The sequence below is a fragment of the Sphaerodactylus townsendi genome, linkage group LG03 (genome assembly GCF_021028975.2).
Source record: "Sphaerodactylus townsendi isolate TG3544 linkage group LG03, MPM_Stown_v2.3, whole genome shotgun sequence".
NCBI classification, from domain to species: domain Eukaryota; kingdom Metazoa; phylum Chordata; class Lepidosauria; order Squamata; family Sphaerodactylidae; genus Sphaerodactylus; species Sphaerodactylus townsendi.
This window is the reverse complement of record NC_059427.1, coordinates 22,341,940-22,365,509: the sequence shown is the minus strand read 5'-3', so window position 1 is coordinate 22,365,509 and position 23,570 is coordinate 22,341,940. Positions and strand designations below refer to the sequence as shown.

Genomic DNA, 23,570 nt, shown 5'->3' with positions numbered 1-23,570 from the left:
GACCTCAGCCGAGAAACTGTGAGGGTCCCCAATCCCCATCAGGCTTCTGCCCTGGCAAAGTTTCAGCAAGCCCAATTCAAGGGGCTGCCTTTGACCTAATGAACACCGAACAGACTGGACATCACATACCCTAAAAACTGCTCCCCTCCCACCCTAATCCCTTGGGCCAGCCAAGTGCCCTCCTCAAATGAGCGTGCTGCCTGGGAGGATATGGAATTGGGTGGGGGAGGGCAGAAGCATAAATCCTCCCTTGGCCACGAAGCTGCCTGGGTAACACAGGGCTAGTAAGCGTCTTGCATCCTAGCCCAGCCCATGGGGCTCTGGGTGAAGACGAAAAGGAGGCACTCCATTATCTTTCTCAGAGGAAGAGCAGGCGACAACCAGGTCTAACAGATTTCTTGGGAAAGAGAGGCCCGAGAGGGGCATTCTCAGTGGTCCTCCCTGTGCCCAGCTTCTGGAAGCGGCATGGGAGATCTCAGTGGTGGGATCCAAAAATTTTAGTAACAGGTTCCCATGGTGGTGGGATTCAAACTGTGGTGTAGTGCCAATGGGGCTGGGCGGGGCACAATGGGGGCGTGACCGGGCATTCCGGGGGCGGGGCATTCCTGGGCGGGGCTGTGGCAAGGACGCAGCCACTGCGCCGGTCCTTGGGCGGGAAATGAATGCACGCAGGCGCAGGCTGCCACGCACGCCGGTGCACCTCCTGCTAGACTGTTTTAAGTTCTGCGCGCTACTGCTGAGAGGAGGGGCGTAACTAAGGCAAAAATCATGTGGCAAAATCACCAATTAGTAACCCCCTCTCGGCACACACAAATAATTAGTAACCTACTCTTGGGAACCTGTGAGAACCTGCTGGATCCCACCTCTGGGAGATCTCCATTATTAGTTGCATATTACATGGAGGTTCTTGAACCAGCTACTCTGTTGGGGGCCTCTCATAGAGACGGGCTCAATCTTCCTTTGCCAGAATGTGCAGCTTCTCGGTGAGAATGCCGCTCTTCAGAATACTCCACTGGAAGAGCTCCGTACGACACACAAGCTCGCACAGAATGAGTGTGGGGACGACATACGCGCCGTCAAGCCACAACTGACTGACGGCGATCTCAGCAAGGGACTTTCGAGATAAGCAATCACGCAAACGTGATTTGCCATTTATGTCCTCAGCAGAGCCTTCCTTGGTGGTCTCCCATTCATCTGAGATGGGACGAGATTGAGCTATATGATGAGGCTTTCTCTCCCAGGTGTGGAGGGGGGAGGGGGGATAAAAGAGAGACCTGCCTGCACATTCAAGGGTAGACAATAGGGCGACAGGGCACTGGCAGGTGTCACTCAGAGTGACTTTGTGTGGAGCATGTAGATGTGGAAGCAGGTAATCCTGGATAGGGAGAGGCGCACAGTGGGACAGGAAGCAGGTCATGGTGGGACAGGAACCAGGAAGGAACCTTGTCCTGATGCACTTCCTGTTTGCGGCACACCAAGAGAGGAGATGCGTCAGGGCAAGATTCCCAACGCACTTTCTCTGGCCCTGCACAAGCTTCTTGCATTTGGTGCGACTTTTTGCACCAGAGTGGGGCAAGGCTGGGGAATGCCGGCAGTGGGCAATAGGCCCATGTCTGTCAGCCCAGACCAGTGGTGGGATTCAGCAGGTTCACACCACTTCGGCAAAGCCGGTTGTTAAAATGGTGCTTGTAAACAACCAGTTGTTAAATTATTTGCATCCCACCACCGGAACCGGTTGTTAAATTATTTGAATCTCAACACTGGCCCAGACCTGCTCTTCCTATCCTTTTTCACAGAATCATTTAAAGGATCCTGAGCTAGTCCAAATTTAGGCTAGCCCACACCTGAAACTTCCCCGACAGATAGCTATCCTTGCAGGAACTCCTCCAAAGAAGAATTCCTCACAACTTCCACAGGCTACTGCCAGAAGCACCCACTTGTGTCCTGAGACAATCTCCAGCCACAGGCGAATTAAAGCAACCCATGAAGCCAGTGCCCACCCGCTAGCCCTCAAAGCCCTCTGACCTTTGCCTGTTTCCTGGCTGCTGCTCTCCTCCGCTGCACTGTCGGTCTGAGTGTCCTTCTCGCACGGATTGTGGCTCGGCAGAATGATGCGGCTCAAGGGCCCGTGCCCGTCTCTCCCCGACTCCCGCTGATGCGCCAGCTTGCGCCGCAACGCCGCGATCTCCTTCTTGATAATCTTGGCTCGCCGGCAGCGACTCACGCTCTGCTTCCCGGTGCTCACCTCGGACAGGTGCTCGTGGAGGAGGTTCAGCTGGTCCTCCAGGGGCAGGTGCTTCTGGTTCTCGGACAGCAGCAGCCGCTCCTCATCTGAGTCAGGGAACATGCAGCCTGTTAAAGGGGGTTTTCCCAAAAGGGCCACGTCCTGCCAGTCAAGGCGACCCGGAAGCAAGGAAACAAGGCCCAGCTCACAAGCACCTTCCTTTGGTTGACACATCATTTTGATCCCCAAGAAGGGCAACAAGCATTGCTCGGAAATTATCATAAGAACATAAGAACAAGCCAGCTGGATCAGACCAGAGTCCATCTAGTCCAGCTCTCTGCTACTCACAGTGGCCCACCAGGTGCCTTTTGGAGCTCATATGCAGGATGTGAAAGCAATAGCCTTCTGCGGCTGTTGCTCCCAAGCACCTGTTGTTCCTGAGCACCTGGACTGTTAAGGCATTTGGAATCTCAGATCAAAGAGGATCAAGATTGGTAGCCATAGATCGACTTCTCCTCCATAAATCTGTCCAAGCCCCTTTTAAAGCTATCCAGGTTAGTGGCCATCACCACCTCCTGTGGCAGCATATTCCAAACACCAATCACAAGTTGCGTGAAGAAGTGTTTCCTTCTGACGTTAGTCCTAATTCTTCCCCCCAGCATTTTCAATGGATGCCCCCTGGTTCTAGTATTGTGAGAAAGAGAGAAAAAATTCTCTCTGTCAACATTTTCTACCCCATGCATAATTTCGTAGACTTCAATCATATCCCCCCCCCCGACGTCTCCTCTCCAAACTAAAGTGAAAAAAAAGGTCCCAAACGCTGCAGCCTCTCCCTCATAAGTGAAGGTTGCTCCCAGTCCCCTCAATGAAATCATCTCTCCGTTGCCCTTCTCTGCACTTTTTCTATCTCTTCAATATCCTTTTTGAGATGTGGCGACCAGAACTATCCAAGGAGAGAACTAGCAAGTGGGAGAGCCATACGGGACAGGGTGACTGTCTTCTGCCATTCGGGGCATGTATGGGATTTAATGCATGACACAGGCTATTGATGTTCTTGGTAGACTTCTATATCCCTGCCGCATTTATTCTAGCTTTCAACTGTCAAGATAAGTGTGCAAAGCTGGCCTCCGTCAGTCCCGCAAAGATCAGCGGGTTTGGAGGCTTGTTGGGTACCCTGGTTGCTTTCTTTTAGGCCAACATGTTCCTGTTCATCCAGGATTTTATTAAGGGGGTTGGATTTTTAACCCTTAGACTGGAAACTGCTGCTTCGAGCAGCTTGGGGTCCATTTTCACGATTTTCATAAGAACATAAGAACATAAGAACAAGCCAGCTGGATCAGACCAGAGTCCATCTAGTCCAGCTCTCTGCTACTCGCAGTGGCCCACCAGGTGCCTTTGGGAGTTCACATGTAGGATGTGAAAGCAATGGCCTTCTGCGGCTGTTGCTCCCGAGCACCTGGACTGTTAAGGCATTTGCAATCTCAGATCAAAGAGGATCAAGATTGGTAGCCATAAATTGACTTCTCCTCCATAAATCTGTCCAAGCCCCTTTTAAAGCTATCCAGGTTAGTGGCCATCACCACCTCCTGTGGCAGCATATTCCAAACACCAATCACACGTTGCGTGAAGAAGTGTTTCCTTTTATTAGTTCTAATTCTTCCCCCCAGCATTTTCAATGAATTTCGTTTTTGTGCAGGTTGTTTTTTGTTTTTTTTTAAATGCTGGAATTTAATTAGTCTCTTTTAACATTTTGTTTTGTACTATTTTTTATCTCAGAAGCTGCCTTGGGTCAGTTCCTAGAGAGCTGGCATAAACAAGGGTTATAAATGAATAAATAACAGGGGGACATCTACTTGCACAAGCAAGCCAAGAGAAACTCTAATGGGCTGGTCCAGCGGTGGCCAATTGGGGGTCCCTGAAGAAGCTTCACCGCCTCCCCCTCCTCACTCCACCTGGGCACGAAATTTCTTTTGGTTCCTGATAGTCTGTACTTTGGATTAAGGTACAGCCAAAAATTCACCAGTGATTTCTGTCATAAGGCAAAAGTAAAATGTATTGTCGAAGGCTCTCATGGCTGGAATCACTAGGATATTGTGGGTTTTCCATCTAAAGATGCCAACCACAGATGCAGGTGAAACGTCACGTGAAAATACTACTGGAACACGGCCACGCAACCCGGAAAACCCACAACATCCAAAAGTAAAACGTTTTCAAGCTGTAAGGAAAAACCGATACTCTTTACTTCCACAATTGCCAAGCGTCTGTTTTGGATTTTGTCTGTAACATATACATCACCTGTGAACATACAAAGCATTGAGCAGTTACACCCAAACACTGCTAGAAACAGAATACTGTAAGAGAGAGGTCCCAGGCCTCAACCAACAGAGCTGACCCAGCGCTTCACAACTGCAAAGGGTCAATTGCCAGGTGGCTCTAACCACACTGAGCGACTGGATTCCCCAATAAAGGGGTTGGGGCAGCAAAATATACTTTCAGCCTCCAGACAGCGTTGGTTTTGGGAAACTACAGAAACTGGCCATTACTGGTCTAATCATTTTGTGTGTTTGGGGGAGGGGTACTTCCCTGGAAGGCTGGCCTTACTTCCCTGTCCATTTCTACTTCACTATGCCATCTCCTTCAACACATCGTTTTTTCTAAGCCAGCGCAGTGTAGTGGTTAAAGGGCTGGGCAAGCATCTGGAAGATCCAGGTTTAAATCTCTGCTTCGTCAGGGGAGGCTTAGAACCATAGAGTTGGAAGAGACCGCAAGGGCCATCAAGTCCAACCCCCTGGAATGCAGGAACACATAATCCAAACTTGCTGGGTCAACTTTGGTCAGTCACACTGCCAGCCTAAACTCCCTAGAATCATAGAGTTGGAAGGGGCCATACAGGCCATCTAGAGCAGTGATGGCAAACCTTTTCGAGACCGAGTGCCCAAATTGCAACTCAAAACTCACTCATTTATCGCAAAGTGCGGCGAGAGCCAGTCTCAAGAGAGGTATTCGACAAGCCAAGATGAGTTATAAGAGAAAAATTGAGGATTATTTTAATAATAACAACATGAGGCAGGTGTGGCAGGGGATTCAACAAATTACCAATCATAAACCAACCAATGACATCTCTGTAGATGGGGATTCTTCGCTGGCAGAGGAGCTAAATCACTTTTTTGCCCGCTTTGAAACAGGTCTATCAGAAGGAGATGACACACAGCCACTAGGTGATTGCAGCTCCCACCTCACTGTGGAGGAACATGAGGTGAGGCAAGTTTTGAGGGCTGTGAATCCAAGGAAGGCTGCTGGACCGGATGGTATTCCCGGTCGGGTGTTAAAGGAATGCGCTAACCAACTGGCTGGTGTTTTTACTGGGATCTTTAATCGATCTTTATCCCAGTCCACCATCCCATCTTGTTTGAAAGCTTCCACCATTGTTCCACTACCAAAGAGATTTCCTGCTGACAATCTTCAGGATTATAGACCAGTGGCACTCACCCCCATCATCATGAAGTGTTTTGAAAAACTGGTCCATAGGCATATTAGTTCTTGCCTTCCAGATACATTTGATAAACATCAGTTCGCATATCGGACTAAGAGATCTATGGAGGACGCCATTGCCATTAGCCTCCACACTGCTTTGACGCATCTGGAACATCAGGGGAATTATGTGCGAATGCTCTTTGCGGACTTTAGTTCTGCATTTAATACAATCTCGCCACAAAGACTGGTGACAAAACTTGTGGATCTTGGACTCTCACATTCAATCTGTTTGTGGATTAGGGACTTCTTGTCTGGACGTTCCCAGAGGGTTAGACTGGGAAATCGGGTTTCCTCAGTTCTTACTCTAAATATGGGAACGCCTACAGGGCTGTGTGTTGAGTCCTTTACTGTTCACCCTTTATACATATGACTGTACTCCTGTCTATCATAGTAACACCATTATCAAATTTGCTGATGACACAACGGTGGTGGGGCTCATCTCTGGAGGGGATGAGTCTGCCTATCGGGATGAAGTGGACCGACTGCTCTCATGGTGCAGGGAAAATAACTTGGTTCTTAACACTAACAAGACAAAGGAGCTCATAGTGGATTATAGAAGGAATAGCTCAGAAATTCAGCCCTTGACTATAAATGGAGATCAAGTGGAGCGGGTGGCTAGTTTTAAATTTCTGGGCGTTATGATTAAAGAGGACTTGACCTGGGGCGTACAAACTGCCGCGGTGGTTAAGAAAGCCCAGCAAAGACTGTACTTTCTGAGACTTTTAAGGAAGCAACAACTGGATGAAAAACTTCTGGTGTCCTTTTACCGCTGTGCTATAGAGAGTGTCCTAACCTACTGCATCTGTGTATGGTTCTCCAGTTGCACAGTGGCGAATAGGAAGGCGCTCCAAAGGGTGATCACTACTGCACAAAGGATTATCGGCTGCCCTCTTCCCTCCTTGGAAGAAATCTATAATTCCCGAAGCCTAAATAAAGCCCAAAATATTCTGAGGGACCCGTCTCATCCAGCACACTCTCTTTTTAAACTGTTACCATCTGGCAGACGATACAGGGCCCTCAGAACTAGGACCAAGAGGCTTAGAGACAGCTTCTACTCTAGAGCTGTGGCTATGCTAAACTCCGCTGCTTCATATTGATGTATTTGGGGCTGTGTAGGGATGGGTGGAGGAAGGGGAAAGTGAGGATGATGTATGAGTCTGAAATTGTGTGCATCGAGGAATGCTGCTGTTAATTTCGTTGTGCGTGCACAATGACAATAAAATGCTTATGCTTATGCTTATGCTTATGCTTAAAGTGCCAACATGGCAATTTAACCTGAAAACTGAGGTTTTAGTTTGGAAAAAATGGTTGGCTCCGAGGTGTGCGTTACTCGGGAGTAAGCTTGGTGGTAGTCGGTGGCTTTGCTTTGAAGCAACTATGCAACTCTTCGACGAGTGAATCATGACCTTAGGAGGGTTTACTTAGAAGCAAGCCCCATTCCCAGCAACCGAGCTTACTCCCAGGTAAAGGATCGTGCTTTAGTTCTTCGCATGAAAATCAGTGGGGTTTAACAGCGCTTAACAGGGTTACCTACACTGCTTCCCCAAAACTAGGTCTTAGGTTTAATGCTAATAATCGAGCCCAGCGGTTTCAGGCCAGCCTAGATGTGTGTGTGTGGGGGGGCACTCTGTTTGCACGTGCCCACAGAGAGGGCTCTGAGTGCCACCTCTGGCACCCGTGCCATTGGTTCGCCACCACTGATCTAGAGCAACCTCCTGCTCAATGCAGGATCAGTCTCCGGCATCTCTGGCAAGTTCAGCCGCTGCTTTAAGACCGCCAGCGAGGGGGAGCTGAGCACCTCTCTAAGCAGCTGATTCCACCGCTGCACAACTCTCACCGCAAAAATGTTTTTGTTGTGGTGAGGATAAAAAGGAGGAGAGTGACGTTAGCCACTTTGGATCTCATTGGGGAGTACGGTGGAGAACAAAGAAAGAAAATAAAACAAGAATTTATAATAATAATAAAAAAACTCTGTACTGCTGCAGTCTTTCACAGCTGGAATTAACTCTGTTTTGAGTGCAGATTGAGGATAAGCTGCCCCTCTTTGAATACTAGAGCAGCACAATCCACGACAGGCAGAGATGCTTGTGCTACAACAGCACATCCTTGTGGGATGGGCAGAGGACTAGTATTGCCAGAAGTTACACCAGTGCCACCAACATCCTTCTGGGATTAACAATATTATAGAGCAAAACTGGCAATTTCATAGGGGTTGAGTGCAGGAGGAAAAGGTAGGTGCTTCCTTATTCCCAGAGGCCCCAATTTAGCTCAGCACCGCCTCGGAGCCATCTTCTGCCCTGGCAACCCAGAGCAGCGGCCCCATCTGGCCCTCCAGTCCCTCCCAGGGAGCGCCAGAAGTCTCAAGAGACGACCAAAGCAAGCACCACTCACCGTTCTCGGTGCCCCGCAGAGGCGCCTCGTCCCCAGCCATGGGGAAGTGCATGCCGGTTTCAAAATCGATGCCCATCTTCTCCGCTTGCCGGCGGGCCTGCCGCAACACAGCCCCGCCTTGCTCCCGCAACCGGACAGCTGCCCGGTAGAAGATGGTGTCTTTGGCGTTGTACTTCAAGCAGTTGGTGACGATCAGGTTGAAGTCTTCCTCGAATTCGTCGAGATTCAGGTAGCGATAGCCCTCCAGCTTCTGCTTCATGGTGTAGAAGTCCATCGGCTTCTTGATGTGGTCCAAGTAGTCGGGGACCTGCGGAGGACAGAGAGCGGCATCGCTAGAGAGACTCGGAGCCCAAGGAAAACACCTGCTCCGGGAAAAGAAAAATTAAAAGCAGTCCAGACACAGGCCCTTAAAACTCTTGCCCAAGTTGCTGCAATCTCCCCACTTGCAAGGGGCACTGCCAGTCCACGTGGGCACACGGCACAGCGACACACAGACCCCCCAAGCGCTGCTGCAGCCCTGCAGTTTGAGAACAGTGTTCAAAACCTTATAGAAACTTTACAGAAACAGATTTCTTTGGTTTCAGTGGAGGCCACAGAGGAGGCAGCTCGAGGCAGTCGTCTAACAAAATCTGCAGCCTCACTTGCAAAAGTAGTGAGCCCTCCGGGGATAAGGCGGCCTATAAGTTTAACAAAATAAATAAATAAATAAATGATGCCGTCCTTTCACCCGCTGTAGGTCCTGCTCATCTTCTAAGACCCCCTTGGAATTAGCAGCCCCACCATCTCTCAGGCTCTTTGCTCCACCTGAGGTCCCACCAACTCATCCCAAAACTAGTTTCCTTTCTCAGCAGGCCTAGCTCTTAGCAGGCCACAACCCTTCTGGGCCCCACTGAATGTGTGTTCCTGCATTGCAGGGGGTTGGACTGGATGGCCCTTGGGGTCTCTTCCAACTCTATGATTCTATGAATGGTCCTCCAAATACCCAAACATCTCCAAAGGCCTGCTTGAGGCAGATTACAAACTTTCTCAGCGACACTTTTGTTCCTCCATTCAATCAATTTGCAGCCCTGTAACGCTCCCCTGCCCCCATTATACCGACAATGGCTCCTAAGCAGAGAATCAGCACTGATTAACCAGGTTAATTTTCTGCATTCCCAGAAGAACCCTTTTCTTCCTTTTAAACACAAAAAAACCAATTGGCTTTGACACGGCTATCCCAGAGCGAGCATGCAAGGACAACTCATTACTATACCTTTATATTTTGACTGGGACCTTTGAATACGACAGCTGGACTGGAAGGCACATGGCTATTGGCTACAGCTCAATGAGGTTTATGTCATCAGACAAACAAACTCTAGGAAAAGCTGCTCCTAAAGGGTGCTAAGATGGAACCTACCAATATTACCCCAGTAATCTCATCCTTTAACCTTAGATCAGTGATGGCGAACCTATGGCACGGGTGCCAGAGGTGGCACTCCGAGCCCTCTCTGTGGGCATGCGCAAACAAAGTACTGTTAAACCCCACTGATTTTCATGCGAAGAACTAAAGCGCAATCCTTTACCTGGGAGTAAGCTCAGTTGCTGGTAATGGGAGAAACTTGCTTCTCTGAAGTAAAACCCTCCTGAAAGATACCAAACCCTCCTAGGGGTTGTGATTCACCTGCTGGAAGAGTTGCATGGTTGCTTTAAAGCAAAGCCACCGACTACCACCAAGCTTACTCCCAAGTAACGCATGCCTCGGAGCCAACCGTTTTTCTAAACTAAAATCTCAGTATTCAGGTTAAATTGCCGTGTTGTCACTTTGCAATACATAAGTGGGTTTTGGGTTGCAATTTGGGCACTTGGTCTCGAAAAGGTTCGCCATCACTCCCTTAGATGTATAGCTTTGAGATTAAAGGATGGGGTTCCCAGGGACAATTTGGACATACCGGTCCTTAGCACCCTTTAGGGGCATGCTTTTCTAGGAACGGTTAATTTGACAGAAACCACTGGGTATAAAACCACATGTGTCAGGTGCCACCATTAACGGATCATGGCACCTTGCCCATGCCTTCTTTCACCCACTGCTTTTTGTGAATGCCTGTCTGCAAGCAAATGGGGAGAAAAGTTCCCAGGAGCACAACCAGAGACACAAATCAAGCACACGAAGCTACCTTCTACTGAGTCCCTCTAGCTCAGTGCTGACTACGCTGACCGGCGGCAGCTGCCTGTGCTCTCAGCCAGAGAAAGGTCTTTGCCAACACCTACGGTCAAAGATCCCTTTTTAACTGGAGGCATCAGGGACGGAACCTGAGATTTTGTGCTCGCGAAGCAACTGCTCCATCCCCTGAGCCACAGCCCCATCAAAGACAGCTCTGGATCTCCACATGATTGACAGGGCGATTCTGAACAGAGTTATACCCTCAAGCCCATTGAAGCCAGCGAGCTGGGTTGGTCGTAGATTGTCGGCACTGTTGGCCATGAAACGCTTCCTGGGGAGCATTGTCACTACTACAGGATTCATGGATTTCTCTTCCCTTAAAAAAATAATCTGTCCCTACAGAAGTGAAGAGAACTGGTCCTGGTGACCAGCAGGAACCGGAGGCAACATTTGGCCCGGCAACTACAACGTGCCTTCTGGGATGAAGAATGGGCACCAAAAAGAGGCTCTGGCTTGGAAGATGCCTTGGGCCCCAACCTTTCCTTCCCCACACCACAGCACAAATATCAGAAAACAAACCATCAAGGAATATTCCACCCCCGCCCCCGGCATCCACTGCACAAATGACCTAAACTTTCTGCAACCCTGAGCAGAGTTTCCAAAACGTAACCCCTACCCCAGCTGCATAAATATGGGCGGCTGGCAGAACGTTTGCCAGCACCGTTGACAAAAAACTGGGACACGGTGTGTCAAGCAGGGGGGGTTTTGTCGCGAGGCCCAAAAAGCCACGTGGTGGGTGCGGACAGCGCACGAATCGAGAGGACAGAAACCAGCACCAGGGCTGGGCGGGAACAGAGCAAAGTAGAAATTGGGGGTGGAGGGGTTCTTACTTCGTAGAGTTCTGTTACCTCAGACAGCGGGACCGGCTGGCTGAAGATGTTGCCCGTGTCCTTCTCCTGGAGCTGGTCGAGGGTCCGGCGCAGGAGAATGAGGAAGGGGGTCAGTTGCATCTCGAGCGCCACTTGCTGGATTTTGATCTGAAACAGAAAGGAGAAGGCCCCGTTAGCCCCAGCATCTCCGGGCCCGCCAGCTCATGGGGTTAAGGGAGCCTGACGACCTTTGGGAAAAGGGGGAAGGGGCGGGGACTGATGGCCAAAGAAGTATCCCTTTGACTGGGCTCAAAGGGTGGGCTATTCTAGCCGTTCTTCGGAGGGGTTCTTTTCCACACCCATCCCCCTCTGGTGGTTTGTGGCTAACAAGTTCTTTGATCCAAGAGGCCTGTCCCTTCAGACTTGAGCCCAGGAGACCGAGGAGCGCTGAAGGGCTCGCAGGATACTGGAGTTTGTGTCAGAACATGTGTAAATGTGTAGATGAACAAAATCTAAATGACAGCTGGACCCTCCTTCGAACAGGTGCCGTGTGAAGATTAGGACTGAGTGCACAGCTTGTACTGATAAGGTGAGGGCCCCTGATTGGTACCACTTTTGTATATAGATAGCACAGACAGCAGTGTGATGTGTGCCTCTCTATCCTCAGGGAACACTTCTTGCAGCACTCTGCCGGGTGTGAAACTCCTGCGGACAGCTGCAGATCTTGATGGCGCATTCCAGGGCACCTTTGAACATGACGCGCATCAAGCTGCCTTCTGCTGAATCAGGCCACCGGCAGTGGCTCTCCGGGGTCACAAGCAGAGGTCTCTCCCATTATCTACTACCCGGCATTTCTCACTAGAGATGCACGAGACTGAGCCAGGCGCCCTCTGCGCGTCAAACAGATGCTCCTCCGTGGCCCCTTCCTCCCGCTTCCCGTTTGGGCAAGGTGCCTCTGGGCCTTGCTGTCTCCGTGCAAGAAAGGAACCCGTGCCCTTCAAGAGAATGCCAGCGCTCCCCTGCAGCTGGGCATCGGGGCAGAATCCCAGGCACAGTCGACCAGCAATCTTTTGGGCAGCTTGCTAGCCACGCCTGATTTGTAGGACCTCTCCCACGGGCTCCTGCTGAGCCCCGTCTGGGAAACGGAGCTCTCGGAAAGGCAGACGTTCACCCGGGCCAGTCCTGGTCCCTGTTCTGCTCAGGTCGTACAAAACCATGTCCCAGGAGCAGGCTCTTGCAGGGAGGATAATGGAGAGGGACTAGCTACCACCAAGCGACAAGCGGAGAAGGCACCGTAGCCAAAGATCCTCCCCCAGGAAAATCTTTGTGTTTTTTTCTCCCAAAGGCCTCGTCGGGTCCCCTCTGGCCTGCCAGCTCCCTGAAGAAGACAGCCACCTCCTCCCCGTACACCAAGCCTCACGTCCAGCACCGCTTACGCAGCCCAGCCGCCCTGTGGAGGCCCAACCCCTTCCCCTGCTGCCGCTCCAATGTGAGAGCCGCCTGGTCAATGCTTTGGGGAGGCCCCACCCATCTCCCCTCCCAAGGGAAGCCCCGGGCCTCCTTCCCCGGCTCCCTTCCCCGGCGCAGTTACCGTCTCTCTCTTGAGCTTCTCCCGCTTGCGGATTAACTCCACCAGCAAGCGCGCTCGTTCCAGATCGTGGCGGAGGCGCTGCCAGGATTTCAGCTGCTCTTTCAGGGCCCAGTTCTTATCCTCTGTGTTGTCTCGCTGCAGGAACATCAGAGTCTATGAGAGGAAGGGGCACCCCCTGGCCCTTGCCAGTCTGCCAGGGCTCAAAACAGAGGGGCTGGCGAGCTTCTGCCAATAGGGCGGCCGTGAAACAGCAGGTAAGATGGTGGCAAGCAGCAGAGCGGAGGGAGAGAGGCTGGTCTGGGGGGCTCACAAGGGGAGACTGGGCGAGGCGTATCCGTGCCAGGCCTGCCTGCTCCTTTCGGCCACCACAGCCCGAGGCCTCTGGGGAGATTTTGGTAGGGAGTGGCGAGGATTTCCGACAAAAGGATTTAAACCACAACTTAGGGAAGGGGGCAGGGGTCACCCCCACCCTGCCTCGCTGAGACTGACAGGACGTTTCCACCTCTCACCTCCCAACCCCACAATGATATGACCCGGGAAGTACAAGGCACACCCTATCCTAGGGGAGACCTCACCGCTAGCTTTCCCTACACAGCCCCATGCTCCTTCACCCCGCAAGCCGTCTGCCAGGAGAAAGGCCATGCTGTTAGTCACAGGCACCGGGGGGTCCGCTCTCCCCTCCCCACCCCCAACCTTTTGACATTCTCCCCCTGCCCCACCCCCCGCCACGCGCCAGATCTTTAAAAGAGGCCTCACCTGCTCCGTCTTGGACACGGGTGGGGGAGGGGCGGCTCTCCCTTGCTCACAGTTCCTGTGTGACTGGAGGTGCGTTTGGAGCCGGCGCAGCAAGGGGACCCCGTTGCGCGACTGCCTCTTCAGGGTCCAGTAGCTGTGCAGCCGCTGCATGAACTGGCTCTTCCGCTGGAGGGTCAAGCGGTTGGTGATCTTGCTGAGCCTGCAGGGGAAGAGAGGGCGGAGAGTTCGGCTGGGCCAAATCCACGGGGACGTGGGGAGGGCTGAGGCCCTCCAACCTGAAACCATGGGCTGAAGAGGGACATAAGAACATAAGAACAAGCCAGCTGGATCAGACCAGAGTCCATCTAGTCCAGCACTCTGCTACTCGCAGTGGCCCACCTTTGGGAGCTCACAGGCAGGATGTGAAAGCAATGGCCTTCTGCGGCTGTTGCTCCCGAGCACCTGGTCTGTTAAGGCATTTGCAATCTCAGATCAAAGAGGATCAAGATTGGTAGCCATAGATCGACTTCTCCTCCATAAATCTGTCCAAGCCCCTTTTAAAGCTATCCAGGTTAGTGGCCATCACCCCCTCCTGTGGCAGCATTTTCCAAACACCAATCACACGTTGCGTGAAGAAGTGTTTCCTTTTATTAGTCCTAATTCTTCCCCCCAGCAAAGAGGTGAGCTGGAGGGTGGGGGCAGGGTGGGGGCGGGAAAGCCCCAAGTTCAAAGGCGTCGCTCAGCCAGGCTGGTCATCGGCTCGGCTTGGGTATGTTAGTAGCCCACAGCCTTATGGGAACAAGGAAGAAAGAAAACTTCGCTTCAGGCCGTAAAACTATGTTGCAGTTGTTACTTCAGTACTGGCAAGCGAGGACTCCAGCAGTGGCAAGCTGTTACCTCAGTACTGGCAAGCGAGTACGGTTACCTCAGTGCAGGCTTCTCGCCCAGCTCGATCTCGTCCTGTTTCAATACCAGCCCACGCTTTACAGCATAGGCGTCAAACTCGCATGCCTCCAGATGCTGTGGACTACAGTTCCCATCATCCACTGCCAGCAACGTGCTGGCAGGGGATGATTGGAGCTGTAGTCCATAGCATCTGGAGGGCCGCGAGTTTGACGCCTATGCTTTACAGTGACATGGCAGGAGGGCAGAGAAGGGGGCAGACCCACTGATGTGAGAGGGGGCAGCTGCGGCCGGTCAGACTCCCCAAGCTTTTGTTCGGCTGAACGGTGAAGCTTCCCGATAACTCCCTGAAGGAGAAGCAAAACCGCACTCCCCAGGCTAGTCCCACAGGGAACAGCCTTAGCTCACTAACTACCTCATCCAATGTCCCACCACCAGTCTCTGATGACGCAGGGGAGAATACAGTGGTGTGACCAGGATAAAACCCAAGCGCCTGGGGCAGTGGTGGCGAACCTATGGCACGAGGTGGCACTCAGAGCCCTCTTTGTGGGAACGTGCACCGTCGTCCCAGTTTGGGCACTCAGCAGTGGCATAGAGCCAAGGGGACGAGGGGTGTGCAATGGGTGTGTGCCCCTGTGGGGGCATGGAGAGGGCATTCCGGGGGCATGGTGGGGGTGTTTCGAGGCGTTCTGGGGGGCGTTCCATAGCAGGATGGGGTTGTGGCAGGGCACAGGGCACACACGTGCCCTGGACACAGTGTCCCCTTGCTCCGCCCCTGGCACTTGGTCTCTAAAAGGTTCGCCATCACTGGTAGGGGGAGAGGGAATGCTTCCCCCTCTCTATCTAATCCCCCTCTCTATCTAATCCCCGACTAAAACCCCAACTAAAACACTGTAAGACAATGATGCTGGGAAGACAGTAAAAGGAGCAGCAGTGGCGTAGGAGGTTAAGAGCTCGTGTCTCTAACCTGGAGGAACCGGGTTTGATTCCCAGCTCTGCCGCCTGAGCTGTGGAGCCTTCTCTGGGGAATTCAGGTTAGCCTGCGCACTCCCACACACGCCAGCTGGGTGACCTTGGGCTAGTCACAGCTTCTCGGAGCTCTCTCAGCCCCACCCGCCTCGCAGGGTGTTTGTTGTGAGGGGGGAAGGGCAAGGAGATTGCCAGCCCCTTTGAGTCTCCTGCATGAGAGAAAGGGGGGGATCTAAATCCAAACTCATCTTCTTCTTCTTCTAAACTAGTGGGCAATATTTTGGGTATGACTCGGGTTCATATCCTTCCTCAGACAGCCACCAATGAGTGTGTCTCGGTTTTTCAGCTAAGAGGCTGAACTTTGGCTTGCCTGCTTCTAGACTCCTCTAATCCTCCCACCATGCAGGACATTCTCTGCTTGTCGGCCAGGTTAGTGCAAAGGGCGCCGGAACCCGAGAGGCAACGGGATGTGAATTCAGCAACCGCCCCCCCCCCCAAGTTCACAACAAGTCACCAAACCAGTTACAAAGCCCAGTCAAAACTCCCAGGTTTCAGACATCGCAACGAACCGCATCTGACCGAGTCTTGTCAAATGGACTGAATGCGGCCTATGCAACGAAGCATGCAGGGGTGTAAAGTTCCACCTGGCGCATTTTGCTGGCATGTGGTTTACCCAGACGAAAGAGGAGATGAACAAAACAGGGAACCAAAGAGGTAACGAAAAGGAGCCTGGCTGGCGGTGTGGTGCGCGGACATGAACCTTGAATTTGGGAATTTGGAAACAAAAGAGTCACAGAGTCTGCACGGACTTCAACAGTGCCCCAGGTGACTGGGTGTGGCTTAAGCTTTGTGTCACTTCTGCCTCAAAAGACAATTGGGATGTATCTTGTGACTCACAAAGCAAAACGCCACATAGCCTGAAAAACTGATATTGCGTTTTTAAATACCGATTTTGTAATACTAGTCTTTTCTCGCCAGATGTAGTCCTTCAATAGAGATAAAGAGGCAGGCAGGCTGGGCCTGTATGTGTGTGGGGATTAGATTTAGGTCCCAGGTTTAGGTCACTTGATCCTGAGACTTGTGAACTGTTGCTGGCTGCAATCCCACGAGACAAGCCTTTGGGATTCACCTGCGACAAACCAAACACAGGCTCTCTGAATTGCCTTTTCAAAAGGGAAGGGGAGGCTGTCTGCCTCATGTCGACTGCAGCCAAAAATAACCTGTTCCAATACAGACCTGTCACCATCAGGTGACCTAAATTTGGGAATTCTGGTTTGGGCCCCAAAACACGCAGCCCGACAGACCCAGCCTGCTCTCCCAGGGTGTTTCCTCACTGCTGCAGACATGACAAGCTGTTTCAACAAGTTCCGCCATCCTCCCGGTTCTGTGCCACTAAGATTCAAAATAGCAGGGATGGGGTGGGGGGGCTCCTACCGGTGGGGAGGGATGCACGGCACAGACACCACAGGAGCGGCTGCTCTCTTCTCTGCCAGAATCTTCCTCGCTTTCTTCATTTTAATCCGGGATTTGGCCTTGGCCTTTTTCACCTTCTCAGAGCTCCAGCCTTTCCCATCTTCCTCCTCCTCCTCCTCCTCCTCCTCCCCTTCGCTGTGCGAGAGGGCGGGCAGGCGCCGCATGGAGCCAGGCGGCGTGTGGATGTCACAGTAAGCCGTCTTGCGGACGCTAAAGGAAGTGCCGTTGGCCCCCGTCTCCCGTACGGGTTCCATTTTCATGTACAGCCCGGCCTGCTGGGCACAGGTGACGTGGAAAGCCGTGTAGCAGTTTGCTTTGTGGCACTGGATGCAGGCCCCGGAACCCCGCTGCTTGCAGATGTAGCAGGTGAGCTTCCAGCGGGCCGGCGGGATGTGCTCTATGCTGTCTATGGGCTCCAGGAAGACCGTATTGGCAAAGCACACCTCCGGGATCCAGAGGGCGCACACCACGTGGGCCCAGCGCCCATCGTCCGTCTGTTTAAAAGCACCCCCTTTGTTCGGGCACAGGGCGCAGTCCACTGCCCTGGAAGGCGACTGCAGACAGCGGCGGCACAACCACTGGCCCTCGGGGATGTAGGGGACGCCGTAGCACTCCTGGTGCACGGCCAAGTTGCACATGTCGCAGAAGAGGATGACGTTACTGTTCTGACACTCGCCGTCATTGCAGATGCAGCAGACGGCGTCCTCGTCCACCAGCGCGTTGGGGTCACCCTTATTGTGACTCTCAAAGTAGGACTCCTTCTCCAGCCGGTCCATCAGGTACTCGAACACTTCCTGGGGGATGGGGGTCACGCCTTCCGTCTTCCGGCGCTCGTTCATTATGTCCAGCCAGATGTAATCTTCCTCATCCATATCGTACTCCACCTCCTCATCCAGCTCCTCGGCTGACTTCTCGATGTATCTGGTAAGGGGGGGAAGGACAGAAGGCAGGTTTGGTCTGGAGGACAACCAAGGTGGTCTTCAGAAGAAGCAAGGGGGAAACACAGGTTGGGAAGCCCACAGGGACACTAGGCTTTTTCGCCATCCCACCCCGAGCTGCTAAGCCAGTGGTTCTCAACCTTCCTAATGCCGCGACCCTTTAATACAGTTCCTCATGTTGTGGTGACCCCCAACCCTAACATTGACCCATTTTACAGATGGAGAACACTGATGCAGAGAGTTTTAGGCGACCCCTGTGAAAGGGTTGTTTGACCCCCAAAGGGGTCCCGACCCACAGGTTGAGAAACACTGTGCTAAGCATTTGTGAGGATCAAATGCACTGTGCAGAGGATGCTTTAAAACTTAATGCTTGGTGACTGCAGCCAGACACAGAGCTGATCACAGGAGCCTCTGCCCATATGAGAAGCGTTACCACCAGGCCTAATTTCTAAGTGGCCTGAAAATGGCCAAACGTTATGCGTGAAGTTCCTCCTGCTGCACCAGACCATTGCTCTATCATGATCAGTATTATCTGCTCTGACCAATGGCAGCTCTCTGCGGTCTCAGGTCTTCTTCGCCTACTGCTGGGGATTAAACTTGGAAAGTCGCTGCAGGCAAAGCGCCCCCAGCCTTCCACTAAAACGTAGGCGTCAAACTCGCGGCCCTCCAGATGCTATGGACTACAGCTCCCATCATCCCCTGCCAGCACATTGCTGGCAGGAGATTATGGGAAATGTAGTCCACTACATCTGCAGGGCTGCGAGTTTGACGCCTATGCACTAAAACAAATGGAGGGCGTGACTGCTGTCAGTCATGCCACCAGCCTTCTTGCCAAACCCAGTCATTATATTTCATGGTCACCCCGGTGGGGTTCCAAGGCAAGAGACTTCAGAGGTGGTTTGCCATTGCCTGCCTCCATGTCACAACCCTGGTATTCCCTGGAGGTCTCCCATCCAAATACTAGCCAGGGCCGACTCTGCTTAGCTTCTGAGTTCCGGCGAGATCGGTCTGGCCGGGGCTATCCAGGTCAAGGCGTGCCACAATCAAATGAAGTTTTCAGAATTAACGATGCCAACAAGGCCAACAGTGTTTCCCATCAATGTCTGCCTGCAGATAACAATGCTGTCTTTCTGCTATGGACCCCGGAGCGTTGGGCTAAATGGAACTGGTATTGCACAGTGGTTAGAGCGCTTGACTCCAATCGGGGGGACCCAAGTTCAAATCCTCAGCTAAACAGAGGCCCTTGAGCCATTAATTCTCTCAGCACAGCAGACCTCACAAGTTGATGGGTGGATAACATGAAGGGGGAGACAACACACATACTCAAACTGAGCTTCTTGAAACAGACAGAATTATCTGAGATTTAGGCAGGGGGCATTAAGAACATAAGAACATAAGAACAAGCCAGCTGGATCAGACCAGAGTCCATCTAGTCCAGCTCTCTGCTACTCGCAGTGGCCCACCAGGTGCCTTTGGGAGCTCACATGCAGGATGTGAAAGCAATGGCCTTCTGCGGCTGTTGCTCCCGATCACCTGGTCTGTTAAGGCATTTGCAATCTCAGATCAAAGAGGATCAAGATTTGTAGCCATAAATCAACTTCTCCTCCATAAATCTGTCCAAGCCCTTTTTAAAGCTATCCAGGTTAGTGGCCATCACCACCCCCTGTGGCAGCATATTCCAAACACCAATCACACGTTGCGTGAAGAAGTGTTTCCTTTTATTAGTCCTCATTCTTCCCCCCAGCATTTTCAATGGATGCCCCCTGGTTCTAGTATTGTGAGAAAGAGAAAAATTTCTCTCTATCAACATTTTCTACCCCATGCATAATTTTATAGACTTCAATCATATCCCCCCTCAGTCGTCTCCTCTCCAAACTAAAGAGTCCCAAAGGCTGCAGCCTCTCCTCATAGGGAAGGTGCTCCAGTCCCTCAATCATCCTTGTTGCCCTTCTCTGCACTTTTTCTATCTCCTCAATATCCTTTTTGAGATGCGGCGACCAGAACTGGACACAGTACTCCAAGTGCAGTCGCACCACTGCTTTATATAAGGGCATGACAATCCTTGCAGTTTTAGGAACATGCGTTCCTGCATGTTTTATACCTCCACTGTTCTTTTGCCCAAATTGAGATAGACTAAGTCGGTCTGTATGCTGGAACTAAATGCAGCGATGGCCAAAAGGGACAGTGGACTGGATCTGCCGGGCACATTTAAAACGGTAACAGAAACCTTGTCGAGTCCCAGTTCAGACTGGAACCATAGAAGGAAGGAAAAACGGAGCTCACTTTTCCTCCCAATACCCAGAAATCTCATCCCAACCCCCACAATTATTAATCCTCAACGGAAAAAATAATTATGTGACATCCAAATGCCCATCCCCCCATTCTAGGAATGGCCCAGGCTAGCCTGCTCTTGTCATATCGCAGAAGCAAGCAGGCTGGGCTCAGTTAGCATTTGGACAGGAGACCACCAAAGAACTTCAGGGTCACTACCCAGAGGCAGGCAGGGCAGACCGTTTATGAACGTCTCTTGCCTTGAAAACTTTTACGCATAGGTGTCAAACTCGTGGCCCTCCAGATGTTATGGACTACAGTTCCCATCACTCCCTGCCAGCATGACGCTGGCAGGGGGTGATGGGAACTGTAGTCCATAACATCTGGAGGGCCGCAAATTTGACACCTGTGCTTTACAGGGTCACCATAAGTCGACTGCAAATTGACAGCATTTTCCATCAAGGCCAGCAGCGCGCCAAAAAGAGATGTTGTGAGGATCAAATAAGAGCGGTGAATAATCATGAAAGCTCCCCACAGCCCTTGGAAAACAGAAAGGTACATAATAACAGTACGAAGAAGGCCATTTCACTTCCTAAAATTACCCAGACTGGAAAAAAGTCTCAACCCTCCCTTTCCCCCTCCCAGAATGGCCCTGACCCGAATCAGGCCTATATGAGCCTGAAATGCACAGGTTAAAAGACACGGGGAGATGGTCCAGTTTGGTCCTGAGCAGGCCCCCCATCAGTCAGAAGCAGAGAACACAGTGGGTCACAGACTCCCCTCTGTGATACACCTCTGAAGATGCCAGCCACAGATGCAGGCGAAACGTTAGGAACGAGATCCACCAGACCACGGCCACGCAGCCCGGAAAAACCCACCAGAACGAGAAGCAGAGAAGATTATAGCAACCGTCACCACAATCTCCTCCCTCAATACAAATCAGGTTAGGATGCCTCGGGAAGACCCTTCCCGGCTAGGGTTCTCCAAGGCACCCCGACCCACAGGTTGTACCTGTAGTAAGAAGTGGGCCGAGGGGGGGCATCAGGGGTGTCCTGGTCCAGCTCGCGGTACACAGCCTCTGGCAGCTTGGGGGTGTTGCCAGCGGAGGCACTGTGGTGGTGGTGATTGGAGTCCTTCCGCTTCTCCTTGTTCTTGTGCTTGCTGGCTTTGGGGGTCGCTGACAGGGTCTCCGTGTTCTCTTTATTGCTGTTGTTCTCGGGGGCCTCCTCGGGGGCCTCGTCATCTTCCGACACCACGTCCAGGTTGTCGAAGATGCTGATGCGGTGCACGCGGCCGTGCAGGTCCACCTCCACCATGCGCTGCGCTTGGGCGTAGGTCATGACCTCGCGTCCCGGAGACTGGGAGGTCTCCGAGGGGCTGGGCGACTGTTTGTTGGCCGTGCGGCCCTGCCGGCCTTTCTTCTTGTGCTTGCGCAGCGGGGTGCTCTGCGGGGGCGGCGGGTTGTCATGGTCGTAGTGGTACAGGTGATACTCGATCCCGCTGTAGCTCTTGTAGATCTTGCGGCAGGTGCCCACGGGGCACTCGTACGGCGGCTTGGTTGCCCGCAGGTTGTGGCAGAACGTCTTCACGTCAAAGTCTACCCCCATGGTCACGGTCAGCTCTGTAAGGTAGGGGAATCAACTGTGAGATGCAGGACGATCATGACCTCCCCAGCCCTGACTCAAATGGAACGTAAGGAGCTTAGCACAAAGGACTCTCAAGTCAATCACAATAGAACCAACTTATCAGAAAATTACAGTAATAAATATAAATTCTTTCTCTGATCTCTGCTAGCCTAAATGGCAGGTTTTGAGAATAGAAGTGGGATGCAGCCATCTGGGCACAGCCTCAGAGAGACGTGAGATGACAGTTTGCTCACACTACACTCTGCCCACAATGCATTTTGCCCAAACACTTTATTGTGTCTATGCAGAGACGAAGGCAGCCTCCTCTGTTCCCTCTCTCGAGCCCTGCCTCCTCCACATCCCCCTTTTTCAGCAAAACCTGCCTGAACCTCCTTAGTTGCCTCTTCGCCGCCAGATGACACTTTATGTGGCGTGGTGGGTGTTCCACTGTTTACCACGTGGAACACACGGAAACGGCAAACCTCCTGTAATGATTACTGCTCTGGCCTAGGATCTGCGAGATTCAAATCTCTACAGTGTTATGGAACCTCCCCGGGTCAGCCACCTGCTCTCAGCCCAACTGATTTCTGTTGGAAGGAAAAAAATTGAGGAAGTGAAAACAATGTTGTAAGCCACTTTGGATCACCTTGGGAAGAAAAGCGGGGTTATCATGATCACAATCATAATAAGCATCACAACTGATTGTGAAGGAGAGAAACAGGACTCTGAACATACAAATCATATATGCCATATAACTGCGTTGTGACCATAAGAACATAAGAACTAGCCTGCTGGATCAGACCAGAGTCCATCTAGTCCAGTACTCTGCTACTTGCAGTGGCCCACCAGGTGCCTTTGGGAGCTCACATGCAGGAAGTGAAAGCAATGGCCTTCTGCTGCTGCTGCTCCCGAGCACCTGGACTGCTAAGGCATTTGCAATCTCAGATCAAGGAGGATCAAGATTGGTAGCCATAGATCGACTTCCCCTCCATAAATCTGTCCAAGCCCTTTTTAAAGCTATCCAGGTTAGTGGCCATCACCACCTCCTGTAGCAGCATATTCCAAACACCAATCACACATTGCGTGAAGAAATGTTTCCTTTTATTAGTCCTTCTTCTTCCCCCCAGAATTTTCAATGGATGCCCCCTGGTTCTAGTATTGTGAGAAAGAGAGAAAAATTTCTCTCTGTCAACATTTTCTACCATATATTCCCAAGCTCTTCAGGCCATATTTCTCTCTGACCAGGATGCTCCAATACCCTGATACCATCAATCCCACTGTATTCCACAGGTGTGAGTGGTAGTGTGGTGGTGTTGGATTAGGACTGGAGAGACACGGGTGCAAATTCTCATTCTGCCACAAGATGAAAATGTAAAAGGTAGAGGGAGGGAAAGCACCTGGTGGGCCACTGCAAGTAGTAGAGTGCTGGACTAGATGGACTCTGGTCTGATCCAGCAGGCTAGTTCTTATATTCTTATGTTCTTATGACTAGGAATCAAAGATGAGAATAAAGGGGCCCCACGTACTTGAACTTCTGACTCATGCAAATCTCTCTACCGCCTCACCGTCATTAGGCTATCCTATCGAGGAACACCTGCCTCGATTGTGGATGGAAATCACTAGAGAATCAGAGACAAAATCAGGCGGAGGGATGGGATTCCTCTTCTTACTCAAGAACGCCACCTCGTTTTACTAACTGCAGGGGGAAACTACAACTGCCAGATCTGGTTACCTGTATCAGATGGTTGTTCCTCTCTATGGTATACATGGGCCCACAACACAAGGGATGGAAACAGAAGTGCCAAGAGAAAGGGAAGCGGATGGGTGCCACTCTATCAGCACTGTTTGTTCATTTTAACCCTTTAAGTTGCCTTATTTGTCACATGGAGACCAGTGACAACCAAGTC

The 23,570-nt window shown here is 51.7% G+C and overlaps 1 protein-coding gene across 3 annotated transcripts in view; it reads right to left on the bottom strand.

Annotated features, from left to right (window-relative positions):
• BRPF1 (bromodomain and PHD finger containing 1) overlaps nucleotides 1-23,570 on the bottom strand; it is a 32,114-nt gene that overhangs the window by 7,484 nt on the left and 1,060 nt on the right. For 2 of the 3 annotated variants that reach the window (XM_048490424.1, XM_048490426.1), the window contains exons 2-8: nucleotides 21,050-21,659; nucleotides 16,791-17,750; nucleotides 13,506-13,704; nucleotides 12,750-12,884; nucleotides 11,180-11,326; nucleotides 8,150-8,456; nucleotides 2,026-2,331 (exon numbers count right to left, since the gene is read on the bottom strand). In XM_048490424.1, the coding sequence (XP_048346381.1) occupies nucleotides 2,026-2,331; nucleotides 8,150-8,456; nucleotides 11,180-11,326; nucleotides 12,750-12,884; nucleotides 13,506-13,704; nucleotides 16,791-17,750; nucleotides 21,050-21,645 (2,650 nt within the window). In that variant the 5' untranslated portion in view covers nucleotides 21,646-21,659. The remainder of the gene's footprint in view (nucleotides 1-2,025; nucleotides 2,332-8,149; nucleotides 8,457-11,179; nucleotides 11,327-12,749; nucleotides 12,885-13,505; nucleotides 13,705-16,790; nucleotides 17,751-21,049; nucleotides 21,660-23,570) is intronic. The other variant, XM_048490425.1, reaches the window with a different exon arrangement.